The sequence below is a fragment of the Colletotrichum destructivum genome, chromosome 8, assembly GCF_034447905.1.
Source record: "Colletotrichum destructivum chromosome 8, complete sequence".
Taxonomy (NCBI): Eukaryota; Fungi; Ascomycota; class Sordariomycetes; order Glomerellales; family Glomerellaceae; genus Colletotrichum; species Colletotrichum destructivum.
In genome coordinates, this window is record NC_085903.1 from 777,728 (window position 1) to 793,699 (window position 15,972).

At 56.9% G+C, this 15,972-nt stretch overlaps 6 protein-coding genes across 6 annotated transcripts; 2 read left to right on the plus strand and 4 right to left on the minus strand.

Moving 5' to 3' along the window:
- Positions 1 to 2,837: 2,837 nt before the first annotated feature.
- Positions 2,838 to 5,713, minus strand: CDEST_12096 (uncharacterized protein). The gene is made up of 4 exons (XM_062928252.1): positions 4,519 to 5,713; positions 3,967 to 4,393; positions 3,568 to 3,856; positions 2,838 to 3,406 (listed from the first exon to the last, which is right to left on the minus strand). Exons 1-4 carry the CDS (start codon positions 5,597 to 5,599, stop codon positions 2,978 to 2,980), a joined length of 2,226 nt encoding a protein of 741 aa, XP_062784303.1. The 5' UTR covers positions 5,600 to 5,713; the 3' UTR covers positions 2,838 to 2,977.
- A 186-nt stretch (positions 5,714 to 5,899) lies between these two features.
- Positions 5,900 to 7,890, plus strand: CDEST_12097 (Putative major facilitator superfamily, MFS transporter superfamily). Its single transcript, XM_062928253.1, has 2 exons — positions 5,900 to 6,546; positions 6,647 to 7,890. Exons 1-2 carry the CDS (start codon positions 6,365 to 6,367, stop codon positions 7,809 to 7,811), a joined length of 1,347 nt encoding a protein of 448 aa, XP_062784304.1. The 5' UTR covers positions 5,900 to 6,364; the 3' UTR covers positions 7,812 to 7,890.
- Position 7,891: 1 nt separating this feature from the next.
- Positions 7,892 to 10,065, minus strand: CDEST_12098 (Putative major facilitator superfamily, MFS transporter superfamily). Its single transcript, XM_062928254.1, has 2 exons — positions 9,591 to 10,065; positions 7,892 to 9,474 (listed from the first exon to the last, which is right to left on the minus strand). The coding sequence occupies exons 1-2, from the start codon at positions 9,907 to 9,909 to the stop codon at positions 8,078 to 8,080; spliced, it is 1,716 nt and encodes a 571-aa protein (XP_062784305.1). The 5' UTR covers positions 9,910 to 10,065; the 3' UTR covers positions 7,892 to 8,077.
- A 905-nt stretch (positions 10,066 to 10,970) lies between these two features.
- On the minus strand, positions 10,971 to 13,037 carry CDEST_12099 (Putative heterokaryon incompatibility). The gene has a single exon (XM_062928255.1). It carries the CDS (start codon positions 12,856 to 12,858, stop codon positions 11,056 to 11,058), a length of 1,803 nt encoding a protein of 600 aa, XP_062784306.1. The 5' UTR covers positions 12,859 to 13,037; the 3' UTR covers positions 10,971 to 11,055.
- A 1-nt stretch (position 13,038) lies between these two features.
- Positions 13,039 to 13,495, minus strand: CDEST_12100 (uncharacterized protein; the record flags this gene model as incomplete). The annotated part of the gene is made up of 1 exon (XM_062928256.1): positions 13,039 to 13,495. One exon carries the CDS (start codon positions 13,493 to 13,495, stop codon positions 13,094 to 13,096), a length of 402 nt encoding a protein of 133 aa, XP_062784307.1. The 3' UTR covers positions 13,039 to 13,093.
- A 1,585-nt stretch (positions 13,496 to 15,080) lies between these two features.
- On the plus strand, positions 15,081 to 15,786 carry CDEST_12101 (Putative ubiquitin 3 binding protein But2; the record flags this gene model as incomplete). Its single annotated transcript, XM_062928257.1, has 2 exons — positions 15,081 to 15,560; positions 15,634 to 15,786. 2 exons carry the CDS (start codon positions 15,081 to 15,083, stop codon positions 15,784 to 15,786), a joined length of 633 nt encoding a protein of 210 aa, XP_062784308.1.
- Between the last annotated feature and the right edge of the window lie 186 nt (positions 15,787 to 15,972).

Sequence of the window (15,972 nt, forward strand, 5' to 3'; positions counted from 1 at the left end):
GAAATCAAGATGTACGATGTACCCTCTCTATTCCACCTCCCCTCCCCTCCCCTCCCCTCCCCTCCCCTCCCCTAGGGCAAAGCCACGCGGCGGGAGACCTGGGTTTTGGTGTGGTGATATTGGGGGCCGAGAGATGGTGGGAAGCCCCCCCTCGGCGATTCGGTTTGAGGGTTGTTAAGCTACCGGAGAAAGAGTCATTCACTTTTTGTCCTTTTTCAGCCGGCCTCGATTCGATCGTTCGGAGAATTGTCATGTCGTATGTTTGTTTGTTTCTGTCGGTGTGGCTCAAGATGCTCGGATAGATGCCCAGATGGCCCTTCTTCTCCACATCCGTCTCACTCATGTACATAGCAAGGGGGGGGAGGAGGCGGATTCTTGTTTTCGGCCACGGTCGAGCCGGGTCTACACATCAAAGTGAAACCGTCAAGACTCTCCATCTTTCCTGCTTTTTCTTGCTGGGCACTGGATGGGCACTGGATGCTCTGCAGGCAACTTGCCGGCTCAAGATCTGACTTCGACAGGCAGAGTCAGCATGATGATTCGCTTCGCCCGCAACCCCCTCCCCCCCCCCCCCCCCCCCCCTTTTGTTTCGCGCGAGCGAGGACCCAATGTTCCCAATGCTCCAATGTTGGCGAGCGGAGGGGTGCCGACTCGTTCATGCGAGCACGGACAGACCAGACCACATTGAAGCCCTAGGAAGAACATCCCGGTTTCTGCCCTGCCCAATTTGCGGGCTCGGCCCTCCTGCTGCTCCACGGTTCTCTTGTTCGTTTGCTGACTGTTGTTCTGTAAGACACACCTGGAAGTGAGACCGACTGATCGGTTGGCTGTCGACGTGTCGGACATTGAAAGCCGCTCCTGTTTTTTTCTTGGTTTTTTTTTTCTTTTTTCTTTCTCACTCATGTTTTTTTTTTTGTAATGATGCTCCTGTAAACTGCTGCCTGGCGCCCAATCGATGATGGGTGCTCGCTCTCTCTATCTTTCTCTCTCTCTCTCTCTCTTTCTCCCCAGTCGAATCCTTCCCGGTGATGCAGCCAAGTCGATGAGCAGTATGCGCGTCTCGAGTCCGAAGGGACGGGGAGGGGGGAGGGGGGAGGGGGAGGGGACCCGAAAACCCGGTTCTGTGTTATTTGGTGTTCCCTCGGCCACCACTCACTCCAATGACGGACGGTACTGCATCATCGGTGCGCTTAGCTGACTGTCCGCATGGAACCCCGATCACAGCCCAGCCGCATGTTTCAGTGAGGGTCTCTTTTTTTCCGTACCTCGTGCAGAGAGTTCACGCGAACGGAGATGGCTTCCTCTTGCATGCCGTTGCGACGCTGGTTGTGGGCATTAAGGTTTTTGACAGCTTCCACCACAAGTTTTTCTTTTTTTAGGGTTTTCCCCCTTTTTTTGCTCCGACACCTCGGACGGGGTGATGCCTGGTCGTCTACTCGTGGCGTCCCGGGAACTCCGTGTTAACTGCTTCTACGTGAACGAGCCGAACGCCATGGTGATGCAAGAGTCGAGAATTGCAGCGAATAGGTCGTGGGAAGCCTCGAAGCGGACCGCCGCGTTGGTATTGCCCCAGACTGTTGCAATTTCTCGAGCCCATCGCAAATAAGGCCGGCCGTCTTCGCTCGCATCTTTGGCGACAAGGCGAAAGAGTGATCGCTGTTCCAAACTGTTCTCGTGGTGGCCAGTGTGTAAGCCGAGGGTCGTCTCGTCCCCCTCAAGGGCTTCATTTCCAGTTTGCTCCGTGAGGGAACGGGGGCCGATGCAACGCCGCAATATCAACACCGGTAAACTCAATCAGGTTTTTATTTTTCCTCTCTCTCTGCCTCTCTCTCCCTCCACTTTGTCCCTCTCCCGTCCGTTGTCAAGGTCCGACGGAGTTGTTCTCGGAGCTGGCTCCGTCGTCGCTCGTCCTCGGCCCTGGATCGTGGCCACTGGTGCAGCGCCTTCACACAGCCCTCTGAGTTGGTACCCTGGCCCACAAACGAGTCTAACACTGGAGCGTTTACTTGCCTTGGCAGACAGAAAACGAACTTTTGAAATTTCCGGTATGCGTAGTAGGTAGGTAGGAGAACTCATGTTGCGCTTGTTGAAGAAGCGGGCGCATTCGTTCATCCTACCGCTTCTACGCTCTGCTCATGTCAATCCCCAACCAAGTCTACTTCAATCAAGGCAGATGTCAGATGTGCATATACTTCCATTCATAGATATAGCTGGGGTCGACGCTGTTGAACTCTGGTAGATCAATCTATGAAGAACATGGCAGTCGATCTCTGATTAACCTTTGCAACTCAGAAGATGATCAGAAGATATGTATGCATGCATCATGCATGTATCCTGCCGGTTATCACGCACGCTCTCTTTCTTATTTATACATCGTCAAAACACATCCTTTTCTTCTTTTTTTTTAAAGTCTTTCACTCTTCCTAGGCAGTGTGTTCAGTCTGTTTTAAACGTGGGCAGGAACCTTGCAGCTAACTACCTGTCCTACCTTCTCTACCTACATCAGAAGAAGACAAATCATTAACTGCCAAAAAGAGAAAAAAAAGACCAACGGACTTGTCTTCATCCATGCAAAAACAAAAAATCAGCAAAAGAATGTGATCAGTGGGAGGCTTGAACTCCCGGCCTTGGCATTACACAACATTCCAGGTGAAATATTAGTACCACGCTCTAACCAACTGAGCTAACCGACCCATTGGTTGTTGAGTGTTGAGGATGCTTGACAAAATAAGTACCCCACATTAGCACGCCCACCCTCAGGATGTCAACCCTTGGACAGAGTTGGGGACTGTGTATCTTCTTCCAAACCTTTTTCTAAACCTCATCTATTTCGCTTTGAATTGTTTTTCGTGTATTTCTTGAGACCGAATTATGAGTATCTCTAAGTTTCCAAGCTGACCAATCGACGATGGTCGACCTGGACAAACCTCCTATGCTCCTTCAGTATCAACCTACTATGTACTACTACCAGCTAGTACTACGAGACCTGCGAGACGTCGCTCCACTCGAACTCGGGCCGCATCCACTCAAACGTGTCCAGGAGGTCAAAGTTGAAGTCGAGCTGCACCTCAGAGTCCCATCCCATTCCGCCCACGGCGTGCTCGGAGCCGCCGCCGCCGCCGCCGCCGCCACCTCTGCCGTCGCCCGGCCCCACGTTGCCGTTGAGGGCCTCGTCCAGCACACGCTGCACGATGTGCCGGCAGCCGGCGCAGATGCCCCCGCTAGCCTCCCGCGGGCTGACCCATTTCAAGAAGGCCAGCAGCAGGCTCAGCACCTGCACGATGCCGGACCTGGTGATGGGGTTCCCGTTCCTGTCGGTGACCGCGACGTGGCTGCTGGCGGTCACCGTCGGCTGTAGGAGTTCCTGGCAGAGGATGCCACCGCCAGGGGCTGCGTACGCCATTACCTGTCTCTGCCGTCAGTATTGTTGCCCCAAAGCGTTGAAGCACACATACACATGTGTGTGTGTGTGTGTGTGTGTGTGTGTGAGTGCGCAAATAAGAAAGAAAGGAGAGCATTTTAAGGGGGGGGGGGGGGGGGGTTCAAAATGTTCGATACACTACTTACAAGCCACTTAAAATCTTCCCACGCGCCGAGCCCGTCCATGTTGGTCCAGTACAGCAACGTGGCCGACGTCATGTTGTAGCTGACCGCCAGCAGCTCCCCCCTGCCGGCGCGATCGAACCGGCTCAGCAGCCGCTCGATGAAGAACAGGTTCTGGAGGTGCTCCAGGAGCATGAACAGCCTCATGTGGAGTTCCCGGCCGCTGACCCCGGGGTCCTGCACGTCGGACTCGCTGAACCGTAAGACGGCCGGCAGCTCGGCGGCGGCTACGAGTTCCTTGACTTTCAGGGCGCTGCGGGGCAAGAAGGAAGAAAGGGTTTATTGGTTAGCACAAACTAACGCGTGTGAGGTATCCCGTGGCCCAAAAAAGGATCAATCATGGGTGGTGGCCTTCTTGCTTACCGAACGGCATCCGCCGAGATGGCGGCCTCGGGTCCCAGCGCGACCTCAAAGATCTCGTCGCGGATGCGCATGAACCCGTACCGCGCCCGCCACATCGTGACCGAGTACAGCCGCCCGTCCGGGCTCCAACCCCCCGCGTCGAGGGCGGCGGCGGCGGCGGCGACGGCACCCCCGCCGTCCCGCACCATCAGCACGTCGTCCGCGATGTCCAGCGGCAGCGGCGTCAGGACGTAGTGGTGGCTTAGCGCGGGCGGCCGCCCCGTGATGGCGGAGCCCACCTTGTCGAGGCTGAAGGCCTTGAGAAACAGACGCCTCCGCAGCTCGGACGCAAGGGTCGGCCTGTAGGGTTGTTTCGTCTGCTCGGCGTGCAGACCGAGGAAGGTGAGGAGGGACACCATCTCGCCGCTGGATATCCACATGGAGAGACCTGGTTCCCGGGACCATGTCAGGGATGCATCAATGCCAGAGAGGCAGGGGGGAATGTTTTGGGAGGCGGAAGAAAAGAAAAAGAAGAAAAACCCGACATGAAACAGAGGACCTCGAAAGACTTACTAGTGTCCCCGTAAACTATTGAATCGATGATTGCCTTCCTGATGTAAAGGTAGAGCAAGAGGGTGTTCCCAACCTCGGTGGCCCGCCGCGCCAGCGCCAGGCAGTCGAGGATGCACTGCCGGAACTTGTTCTTCTGACCGTATCCCATCCGTCCGATCTCGGTACGGGCGAGCCCCTGCCTCCTGGCCATCATCTCCCACGACACGAAGAGGACGCCGAGCATCTCCCAGCGCAGGTTGGGCCCCGTGAACTGCGCCATCCAGGCCTCCGGGTCGGGCTCGTGTTCGGAGAAGGGCCGGGCCGAGTTGCGGCACAGGACGCGGGCGAGCTCCGACAGCCGTGCGTCGTCCCTGTTGGGGCCGAGGTGGCGGCCGAAGGTGGCGTAGAGGGAGTCCAGGGCGCGTTGGGAGACGAGGTGGACGAAGGCGTTGTGGGGGTCCGAGTATGGGTCGAACAAGGCCCTGCCCTCGTGTTCTTGGGGGACTTGGCGCAGGACGGAGAGGCACGTCTCGAGGGATTTTGCATCTTCGGCGGCGGAGGCGTCAGTGTCCTTCCGGCTTTCGAGACTCTGGTCGTTTGCTTGGTCAGTTGGGCTGCCCCCCTCTGGATGTTGTAAGTCGTGGCCTGACAAGCCATTCCCGACCTCCCTGTACACGTCGCTCCAGGAAGTGAACCCGAGGTGACCAGACAATGTGTCACGGACACCCATCTCCCGCGTTGGTCCTCCCGGGGTGAGAGTCTCCTTGTCTCGGGCGAGAGGGCTGGTGCTTGGGTGTTGGTCATGCTGTTCGACAAGAGTGGATGCAGTTGCATGCTCGTATCGTTGCTCGGCGACGGTCTCGGAACCCGTCACACTCGCCGAACGAGACGTTGTCGTCTGTGCCGAAGAAGCAGCACGGGCGGACCGCATCCGGGCCGGCGTGCTGACCGTATACTCACATGGCTCAGCCCGTCGGCGCCGCTTGCAGTTGCTGCAGACGGGACTGACGTGGTCACAGGCGACCTTGCGGCGTCGACATGGGTCGCAGGCCTGGAGCCGGCCGTTCTTTCGGTAACGGAGCGGTGAAGACGCCGGTGTCATGAACGCCGAGAATGAAGGAAAGATGGGGGGAGACGTTACTTGAAAGCGAGACACAGTCGCAATAGGGTTTGGTTTGCAAGTTCCTAGCTACAACCGCGGTTGGGTTTCCGAGATACAGTTCATGTTGTCAGCAAGCTCCCCTTCTCGCCGAAGTTGATACCGAAGTTGATACCGAAGTTGATGCCGAACTTCGGCTTCGGCTTCGGGCATCTTCTCCGCATTCTCGGCAACCCTCCCCCCCCCCCAGTCTGGGTTTATCTATTACTCACTCAAACACACACACATACACACACCTTCTCCTCTCATCGATACGGTTGACCTTTATGGGCCCCAACGGGCTGAGTCTTAGGCGAAAATCACCCTTTATTCCACAAACTTAACCAGCAGTTACTCTCACCGTTACAATGAGGATTCCACATCTCTTCTTGCGTGATTCTGTTTTTGCGGGGCTGTTGGTTCGTCGGGTCGTCGACTGTCCCCGATGTTTCCATGTCGATGTCAATTGCGCCTTACAGGGCGTCGCTTCATCATGACACTCTCGACTCGAAAAAAATGTCGCCCCGGCACCGGAATTGTGGACGAGGTAGCTTGAAAATGTGACTCTTATTATCTCACAGTGACCAGCAGCGATAGTTCCCTTCCAGACTCTCGAGAATGGAATAGGCCTAGACGCGAGTTGTCCAACATCAGATTTCGTTCCCTTTATCTGAAGTTGTTCGTGGACTCTGGTCGACTTATAACCTCCCCCCCCATCCCTCCGCGGCCATGTCCATCACCGCCACGGCCGATGCTCCGTCTCCGCGCTCGGAACCCCCTCCGGGACCCCCGAAAGAGAGCACAACGGCCGTCGTGGGCGAAAATGTCGAGCTGGCCAACTTGCCCCCGGACGACGGCCGTCTCGCCTGGCTGCAAGTCGCCGGCTCGTTCTTCTTGTTCTTCAACTCATGGTCAGCGAGCGTCCTCTCTCTCTCTCTCTCTCTCTCTCTCTCTCTCTCCCTGCTCATGTGCCTGTGCCTGTGCCTGTCCCACTGACTTCTTCACCCAAAGGGGTATGACCACCTCCTACGGCGTCTTCCAGACCTACTACCAGGCGACCATGCAGCACACCTCGGCCGACGCCATCGCCTGGATCGGCTCCATCCAGTCCTGCCTCGTCCTCCTCGTCGGCGTGCTCGTCGGACCCCTCTACGACGCCGGCTACTTCCGCAGCCTGACCCTCACCGGCATCGCCCTCGTCTTCCTCGGCCTGTGCATGACCAGCCTCGCCTCGCGCTACTGGCAGACCCTGCTCGCCCAGGCCTTCTGCGTCGGCCTCGGCGCCGGCTGCCTCTACATCCCCTCCGTCGCCATCATCCCGCAGTGGTTCGCCCGCCGCCGCGCCCTCGCCACCGGCGTCGTCGCCACGGGGAGCGGCCTCGGCGGCGTCGTCTACCCGCTCATCATCCAGGGCCTCCTCCCGCGCGTCGGCTTCCCCTGGGCCACGCGCGTCATCGCCTTCATCTCCCTCGCCACCAATGCTTTTGCCTTTGCCGTGCTGCGGGAGCGGAAGCCGGGGGGTCTCGGCACCGAGATGCAGCGCCGCCGTCGCGTCATGCTGGACCTATCCGCCTACCGCAACGTCTCCTTCGTCGTCTTCTCGGTGGCCATGTTCTTCAACTTCTTGTCCTTCATGGCGCCCATCTACTACCTGCAGCAGTACTCTCTCACCCATGGGCTGGCCGGCCAGGGCACCTCGGACACGTCGGGGCTGGCGTACTACCTCGTCGCCATCCTGAACGCCGGCTCCATCTTTGGACGCTTGTTCCCCGCCTGGCTCGCCGGCCGCTACGGGCCGATTAACGTCCTCCTCGGTGTGTCCGTATCCGTCGCCACCGTGGCTCTGTGTTGGCTCGGCGTGAGCACCGGCGCCGGGAGCGTGGCATTCGCCCTCGCCTACGGCTTCGCATCCGGCGGTCTCGTCTCGTTGCCCCCTACCGTCGTCTCGACTCTGGTGCCGGACCTCAGCTTGCACGGCACGTGGCTGGGCATGCTCTCGACAACAAACGCGTTTGGGGCGCTCGCCGGGCCGCCCATTGCCGGCGCTCTTCTGGAGGCCACCGGGAGCTATTTGGGAGTGCAGCTACTATCGGGTCTCGGTATGGTGGCCATGACGATACTGGTATTGGTGTTGAGGATGATCAGAGTAGGGAAAGGGTCAACCTGGATCGTGTAGACTTTCGGCATTAAAGACACTGTATATATAGTAGTTAATGAGTTTATTTGTACAACGTAGTGATGGACATCATTGCGCTCAAAAACGCTGAGAGGAGCGATTTATGGGAACGAGGTGGTGAAGTGAGTCTTGACAAGTTAGAAAAGCCCCAAGGATTCGTTCCCTCAGGGGTCTTGTCTACGGTTATTATCATTATCTAAACTATGTACCGCTGAGCAGCCAACATCTATAGGCAGAGATCATCACGAAGCCTTCTCCTTTCCAGCTTAGTCTTCGGCAGCCTTCTCATTCTCCTTCTTGCCCCCTCGATGCCGCCATTCTCTCGCCAAGAAGGTCAGGGCAACGCACAAGCCGAGTCCCGCGAGCCCGACGCCCATGTACAGCGCGCCCTTGAACCCCTTGAACTGGTCCTCCTTCGTGCGGCCGCCGTTGTTGACGTGCACCTCCACCGTGCCGGCGAACCCGACGCCGAGGGCGATGCCGTAGTTGACGACGGTGTTGACGAGGCTGGCGCCGATGCCCTGGTGCTCCCTCTTGACGGCGTCGGACAGGATCAGCGTCGCGGCCGGGAAGCTCATGTCCATGCCGAAGGGCATGACGAGCATCGACACGAAGATCTGCGCCCAGTAGACCTGGTTCTCGGGCGCCGTCGCCGTGAGGATGACGCCGACGGTGAAGGCGACGAGCGCCATGCTCATGACGATGGGCGGCCGCACCTTCAGGGGGCCCAGAAGCTTTCCCGTGATGACGGCGGCCAGCCCGCCCGTCACGACGACGGGCGAGAACCAGGCGCAGGTGAGCAGCGGCGAGAGCGCGCGCACCTCCTGCAGGATCTGGACGAGGTACAGCGTCCACACGCCGAACGTCGCCCAGCCGCAGACGACGGCCGCGAGCACGAAGCCGACGTCGGCGTTGACGACCTCGAAGGGCAGCAGCGGCATCGGCGCGAACCGGAACTCGATGGCGGCGAAGACGCCGAAGAGCGCGAGGCCGAGGATGAAAGGCACGAGCACGACGGGCGTCTTCCACCCGTCGATGGGCGCCTGGACCCAGGCAAAGTTGAACAGCACGAGCGCCACGATGCCCGTCACGGCGCCGGGGATGTCGAGCTCGACGAACATGGCCTTGAACCCCTTGGGAGGTCCCAACTTGGCCGGGGGCTCCGGGATGATGAACCAGCCGGCGACGGCCAGGACGGCGAGCCAGATGGACAGCGCCCACAGCGCCCACGGCCACCACGCCAGCTCGAGCGTTGAGGCGATGGTGGCGCCGACGACGCCCCCCATGGGCGCGACGGCGCCGAAGAAGGAGAAGACCATGGCCTTGCGGTGTCCCGGGCGGTAGGCGGCGCCGAAGAGGGCGAGGGCGTTGGGCAGGCAGATGGCCGGGCCGATGCCCTGCAGGACGCGCGAGAAGACGGCGAGGGTGAAGTCGGCGTAGACGCTGAGGCCGGCGACGAGAGACCAGAGCGAGAACCAGGAGAAGCCGATGATGAGCATGCGTTTGTAGCCGAAGGCGTCGCCGAGGCGGCCCGAGAAGAGGATGAAGGTGCCGACGGTCAGCGAGTAGCCCGCGACGAGCCAGGCGAGCCGTGCCGGGCTGTCGACGTTGAAGGAGCCACCGATGACGTGGAGGAGGACGAGGGTCTCCATGTACGCGGCCTCTGTGGGTGTGTGGGGGATCTTGTCAGTTGACTCGGTTCGGGCTTCTTTTTTTCTTGATGTGGTGTTGAGGGTATGGAGTGAGTGAGTGGAAGGGACACAAGGGCCAACGACTCACGCGTGCAGAACTGCGCCATGCAGCAGATCATGACGAAGAGGACCTCGCGCGGGAGAGACATGGTCTCGGCGACCCAGACGGAAGACGCGTTGGACCGTTGCGGCGCGAGACCGTTGTCGTTGTCGTCAGCATTGGCGTTGCCGTTGTCATCGCCAGAGTCGTCGTTTCTGCTGGATCCATCGTGAATTGTGTTGCTTCTGTCATCCTCTTTGCCCACGTTGACGTCGGGAGTCGCCGTCGCCGTCCGGTTCCCCGATAACGTGTCGATGCTCCTCCGAGGAGATTGTTGCTGTTTCTCGGATGCCAATGGGGAGGTCATCGAGAGCTTGGTGGTTCCGGTATCTTGCTTTTATTCGTGTCTTGTTGAAGTCGGAGACAGCTGAAAGACCAGGGACCGGCATATTTGAACAAACGGCGGGCACCAGCCGGGTTTTAAAGTAGCCTGAGTAGTGAACGATCTACCCTTCCATCAGTGACGCTCCGACGGCATAGCAAAGCGGGAACGCCCCTGGCAAAAAAACAAGCAGACATGGGTGAGTAAGTAGGGGACCCATTTGTAATATGCAGATGCCAGAGTTCGCCATTGCTGGAGCCGGGAACGGAGACAAAGTGGAAACGGGGACCAGTAGATGAGAGAGAAGATCCCCGAACTGGCGACACAGTAATGGGCCCTGAGAGGCAGAGACTACCAACAGGTCTCGGAATTACACGTTTTATTCCGGCGGGATGGAAAGGATGACTCGGAACGATCCCCGAAGCAGGGGGGGGGGAAGCCGATTTGACAGCGATTTGTAAAGGTCGAGTTTGTTTCGCAAACCAAACAAACAAGGATGGCCACGCACGCGCTGTTTTTTCAACGAGTCTTTCCGTGTTATCTCCCCTGGGCCCTTGAAGGGGTTGATGAACAGTTGCCCTCCGCTCTTTGATAAACCTCATCGAGTGCCCCCTTCTCGAGTCTTTGCTCACCTCACGGCGCGGCACGCGAGTCGGCAGTTCATCCACTGCGTGGGCATCAAGCCGGGTCAGTGCGTTTCGTAAACCGCTCTTTTGTGGATCTCGTCAGGATAGTTTTTCTCGTTTGGGAATGCGACGGCAGGGATCATGTTCGTCTCGATCGGATCTGATTCGGTGTGTGCCGACGGGGATATCAGTGACCATGACGTCCGATATGGATAAAAGATGACGGGTGTCGCAACAACATGAGACGAACAAAATGTTTCGGACCGTCTTCTAGAAGGCCTGAAGAACGTGCTTAGGTTAGTCTAGAGTTGCTTTTCATTTGAAGCCGGCAACTCTAGGAGTCATTCAGCCGACGGCAAGTGTCTTGGAGTGACGACTAGCAGCTTAAAAGACGCTTTCGGTCTCTTTGAGAATGAGAAGTTTATATGAGCAGAAATAGACATTTCATTAGGACTCCATGTTCAACAAACAACTGCTGATACCTTGTGTGACATGGAAAAGCCAATTACACCAAAATGAGCGTTTCCACTGGCAAACAACCGTCATGGTTTTTGGTACTGTTACCATCCACCCTCTCCATGAGCTCTCCCGACATGACACCGGGGACGTAGCACGGGCTGACAAGTTGGTATGTTGAGCTTTCTCCCGCCTTGCGAAGAACAAACGGAAGCCGGCTCCCGAACAGAACCGCCACAATGTCCCCTTCTCTGATGGATGAGAGGCCTCTGCCCAGGTACCCGTCTGCAGTGGAGAAAATGTTTGTCAGATGCCCGTCTGTGGCCCCCTCGACCCTGGTTACGTATTCTTTCCGGCGCCAATACAGAGTAGCAGGATCTGTTTTTCGCAAATCGTGATACTCTTGGACAGCTTGCTCGAATGTCTCTGCTCCGCGAGCACCATGTAAAACAGAAGTTATATCGATAGGTTTGCCTGTTCTTGTTGCCGAGTGTTGTGTTCGATAGAACTTGTTGAAGTCATGAATGAACCCAAGCGCCAAGCGGGATTTGTTCTCTTTCCCGATCTCTGTTGTTCCCGCAAAGTAGTCGCCATACACGGTGGCGTTGTAAAGAATCATTGTTTCGAACAAGACCTTGAAGGGGTGGCTTGCTCTTGGACGTGGGTGGCGACGGACCGGGTCGAACTTTTCCATGACCGACTGGCGCCTTGACTCCCCCGTACCCAAGAAGGCCGTTTTACTGACCGTATCCAAGATGACTCCCTCGACCATGAGCGTGTCCCGACCCGAGAGCGAGTCAGAGCGAGAATAGTTGTGATAGCTGCCTTTCGACGCGTTGAAATGCTCCAGGTGACTAGCGGCTAGATATCGTACATCAACGCCGCTCATGCCGCGATAATCAGGTGTCCAAGAAGGCAGGCCAATGTCCGCCCCGTTCTGCGGGTTCCAGGGCCCCGCTGTGAGAAGGATTGCCAAGTTTCCGTCTTTGCGTATGAGTCTTCTTGTGAAGTCCTTGTAGACATCGCAGGTTGGCTTTGAGTAATCGGCCTTCGACAAATGGCTCATGTCGCTGACCCCTATCAGTGCGAACAGCTTGTCTCGGGGGTCCGTTGCTAGCAGGATCCTCGTTGAATGCAAGACATTGATCGTATTTCGGGCGTCCGTTAGGCTGATGAAGAACTGAGAGATGCGGAAGACGGCCTTGCGGAGTCCCGTTATCCATGGTTTACGGGTGTTTGGATATTGCCACCAAGCGGGATTACCCGTGACATCGTCCAGAGCACGTAACGTTGACCATTTCGCCGAAAGCGAGCCGCAATGTACAGTTGCTTCTCGAGCAAGGACGATTTCTTGGAAAACCCACATACGGGTCCAATAGGGCCTTTGCAAAAGGAGCGTGAGGGCCTGGGTGGCGTCCTCGTCGGCGACGAGCCTGTGCACAATCTGCTCGGATGACTGGACTCCTTCAAGGCCTTCAAGCATCCTCATTGCTGCTCCTGATGTCTGAGACTCGGCACCCAGCCAGACTCTCACCTGATCGGCTTTCCTGAAAATTTTGCCCATTTGAGCAACTTGTGCGTTCCTTTCGTCTGTGTTGTCTTGGTTGATACAGATACCGTCAACCCAAAGCAAGACCTCCTCATCTTGTCTTCTGAGATGATGTAAAGCCACTTGCAAATTCTTTGTTATGTTCAGATGGTGGCCGTTGGCGGTAATAGCATCGCGCTTGGTACCGTCGCCCCAGGTGTAAGAGAGCGCGTCATACCGAACGGTTGGCTCATTGAGTCCGTGGACGAACATGTCGATGATAATAGGGGATGATGATACGGAGGCCGCTGGCTTTAGTCTCATGAGACGAAACTCGTCTGAACGAATGGTTAGTGACCGGTAAACTTTGATCGAATAGAAGAATGCTTAGCTCATTGTACGGCCGAGGCAAGCCAAGCCAAGCGGGAACGCTTACGGGGATGAAAGCTTCCGCTTGGCAAAGTATTAGGAGGAATCCCTTCCTTCGACTCTACCTTGGGAACCATGACTGAATTCTGGCTGCATAGATTGATGTATAAAGTATGTTATGTTGTTTGGTTCAGCCCAGCTCAGAGGCTTTGTTCAGGTAGCGGAGGAGGAAAAGAGGGCTTTCGGCGTGCGCTCTGTTCAAATTTCGGATGGGAAAAGCAGAGCCTTGGTGGTGATCGCAACACCAATAGCTGACGAAGATGGTCCGACGTTGTAGTAAATGTCCCGGCCTGTCATGGCTTTTACAGCGATCGATAGCGTGTTGATAGTACAAGCAGCGGCAGGCGCTATAGAGCTCGACAAGTTGGTAACACATCTGAAAAAGAAAAAAAAGGGAGAGGAAGAGGAAGAAGAGGAAAAGCTGGTAGAAGAGGGCTGGCAGCGGGGGGCACTCACTGCTAACTATTAACTTGAAATCATTGCGTAGGTACCTTACATGGGGTTGTGGCAGTGTTCTTACAGTTCCATGCATGCATGCAATCGCAAGGTAAGGGCAGTTTTCACCCATGGGAATTCTACTGGTCCAAGTACTGTTACACGTCAGGCTTCCCAGCGGGCGTCCTGCGCGATGATACACCATACCATGTCTGCATCAACATCACCCAGGTAATTGGCTGTTGGTATTGGTTGGACCCCGTATTCAGGTAAGTTTGCTTTGCAGCCTGCCTCTGTCCGTAACGAGAGTGTGCCACAGGGGAAGGGATTCGCGGTGAGATTTCCGAATATCCGCCCCCATTGTTGGATGGATTGGACCAATCATTCATTACCTAGGTGTTGTATCCAAAGCAAGGTGAGCGAGCAGCTGGGTGAGGTGATACCGCCTGGTTAACCGCCACTCCTCCACAACTTCAACATCGTTAGCAAGCACAAGGTCGATGCAGCTAGTATCTTGCTACAACTGCATGTTGCAATTTTGTTGATGCTGCTGGCAGTGGTGTGTAAGTGATTTGGGGAGTGCAATTACTTGTCTTCTTTTCTCTCGTTGGCGCCATTCATCGCCCCCTTACTTCAAAAGTTGGTTGATCTCTCTCATAACGCAATCTTTCATAACGAGTAGAGCTTATGAACTTGAATTCCTAGTTGAAATAGTCATCGTCATGGGCTGGCTTGAATGACGTGTGAACGAACGCCTCTTTTCCTCATCCCACGTGATGCCGGCGCCGGTAACACGGGGGCTTATAAGTCAACGCTAGCTTCCTAGTACAAGTACAACCCCAAGAACCAGAGACACTTCCAGTAGTTTTCGTGGGCTTTTCAACCACGATGTGAACTCTGGGAGTGTCTGGTTGCTTTATTTTCGGCCACGACGGCGTCCGGCACGTCGGACTCAAGGTCCGCAACCATGGCTGTGGCCCCTTCTCGTGAAGGATGTGAATGCACGGCGCAACCAGAGCCAAAGAAAGGTAAACAAACATTGGAGCCACGAGGGAACGAACGATTTTCTAAATCCAGCGTAGCAGCAGCAAAAAATCCGACCAAGCCCCCCCGGATAGAACCGATCTGTGCCGTGTCTCCCGCGCTTAGACGCCGAGCTGAATCTCCCAGAAGCGCCACACGTGCGAACTATCGAAGGCCCCAACGGCGATCTTGCCCAGGGACCGCGTGGGCTGGAGTCTGGGGGGACACCAATAGCACAAACTATGTTCCCTCTTCGGCCGTGTCTCCGGAGTCGAAGCGCGTGGCCCGCCACTGCCGAACCCACCGTCTCGAGGCTGGAATCTCGAAGCCACGCCGTAAGTTCTGAGCTTGGAGCCGTTCAGACTCGGGCAATATGGTATGCTTTCAACTAGACAAAAGCTTAGCCTCGACCTCTCTGAGGCCGAATCCCAAGAGCGTGAGTCCGGGCGACAGCACGATTAGAATCACAACATGGACGGCTATATATGAAGCCATTTCCTCCCTCCATCACTCCCTCCTAACCGCTCACCTCTATCCAGCATTTCCAGCGTCCAAGTATCAACTCCTATCTACCCCCAACTCCGAGCACCTCTGTCCTCTCTTCAGCTCTCTTCAGTTACTCGCTCCAGCTTTCCCACCAGCCCTCTCCAATCACCAAGATGAAGGTCGCCACCATCACCTGCGCCCTGGCCTTCGCCCTCTCCGCAGTCGCCGCCCCCGAGCCCAACATTTACCCCCCCAAGAAGACGTGCCCGACCAACGCCGTCCAGCCCGACGGCAGCCTCGGCAAGTCCTTCGTGAGCACCAGCCTGCTCGTGCCCATCGCCAAAAGCAAGCCCAACTACGCCTTCCCGGCCACCAAGTGGGCGCAGGTGACCCCCAAGGACGTCTGCACCGTCTTCAACCTCGACCTGCCCGTCGCCAAGACCCAGGGCAAGATCTGCAACCTCGTCTTTGACTTCCCGACCAAGGAGCAGGCCCCCGGCGAGTTCTACTTCAAGGGGCCCGGCACCTTCAAGTTCACCGGCTACGCCATCGGCGTCGGCGCCGTCGCCGGCCAGACGACGTACAACCGCCAGCCCGCCGCCGGCCCGAGCCCGCCGAACCCGCCCCCGACCATGACCCCGGGCCACAGCTACGTGAGTGTTCCTCCCCTTGGCGTTTCGCCTTTTGTTTTTGGTGTCCAGATGGCTAACGTTGGGCGTCTTCTAGATCATCAACAGCGCCCCGTGCGGCATCCCGGCCGACGTGCCCGGCAGCGTGACGGTTTCCGGCAGCCTCTGCTCGCCGGACACCACCTTTTCCTTCTACCAGAGCAACGAGGGCTGCCCGCTCGGCTTCTTCGTCGTCCTGACGGATGCCTGAGCGGTTGGGTTACCGTTGAATTCCTCTCTGGTCGAGTGATGACGAGTTGGGTAGATTGTCCGAACCTCGAATTCGATAGATGATGGGATCTGTTGGGAAGGTGTTGGAACTCGGCTGAGTGCAAAGTTTTGTACATGGGGGACCGGTACGGCGTCGATGAACATAGGTGTGATCTTCTCAAGTATA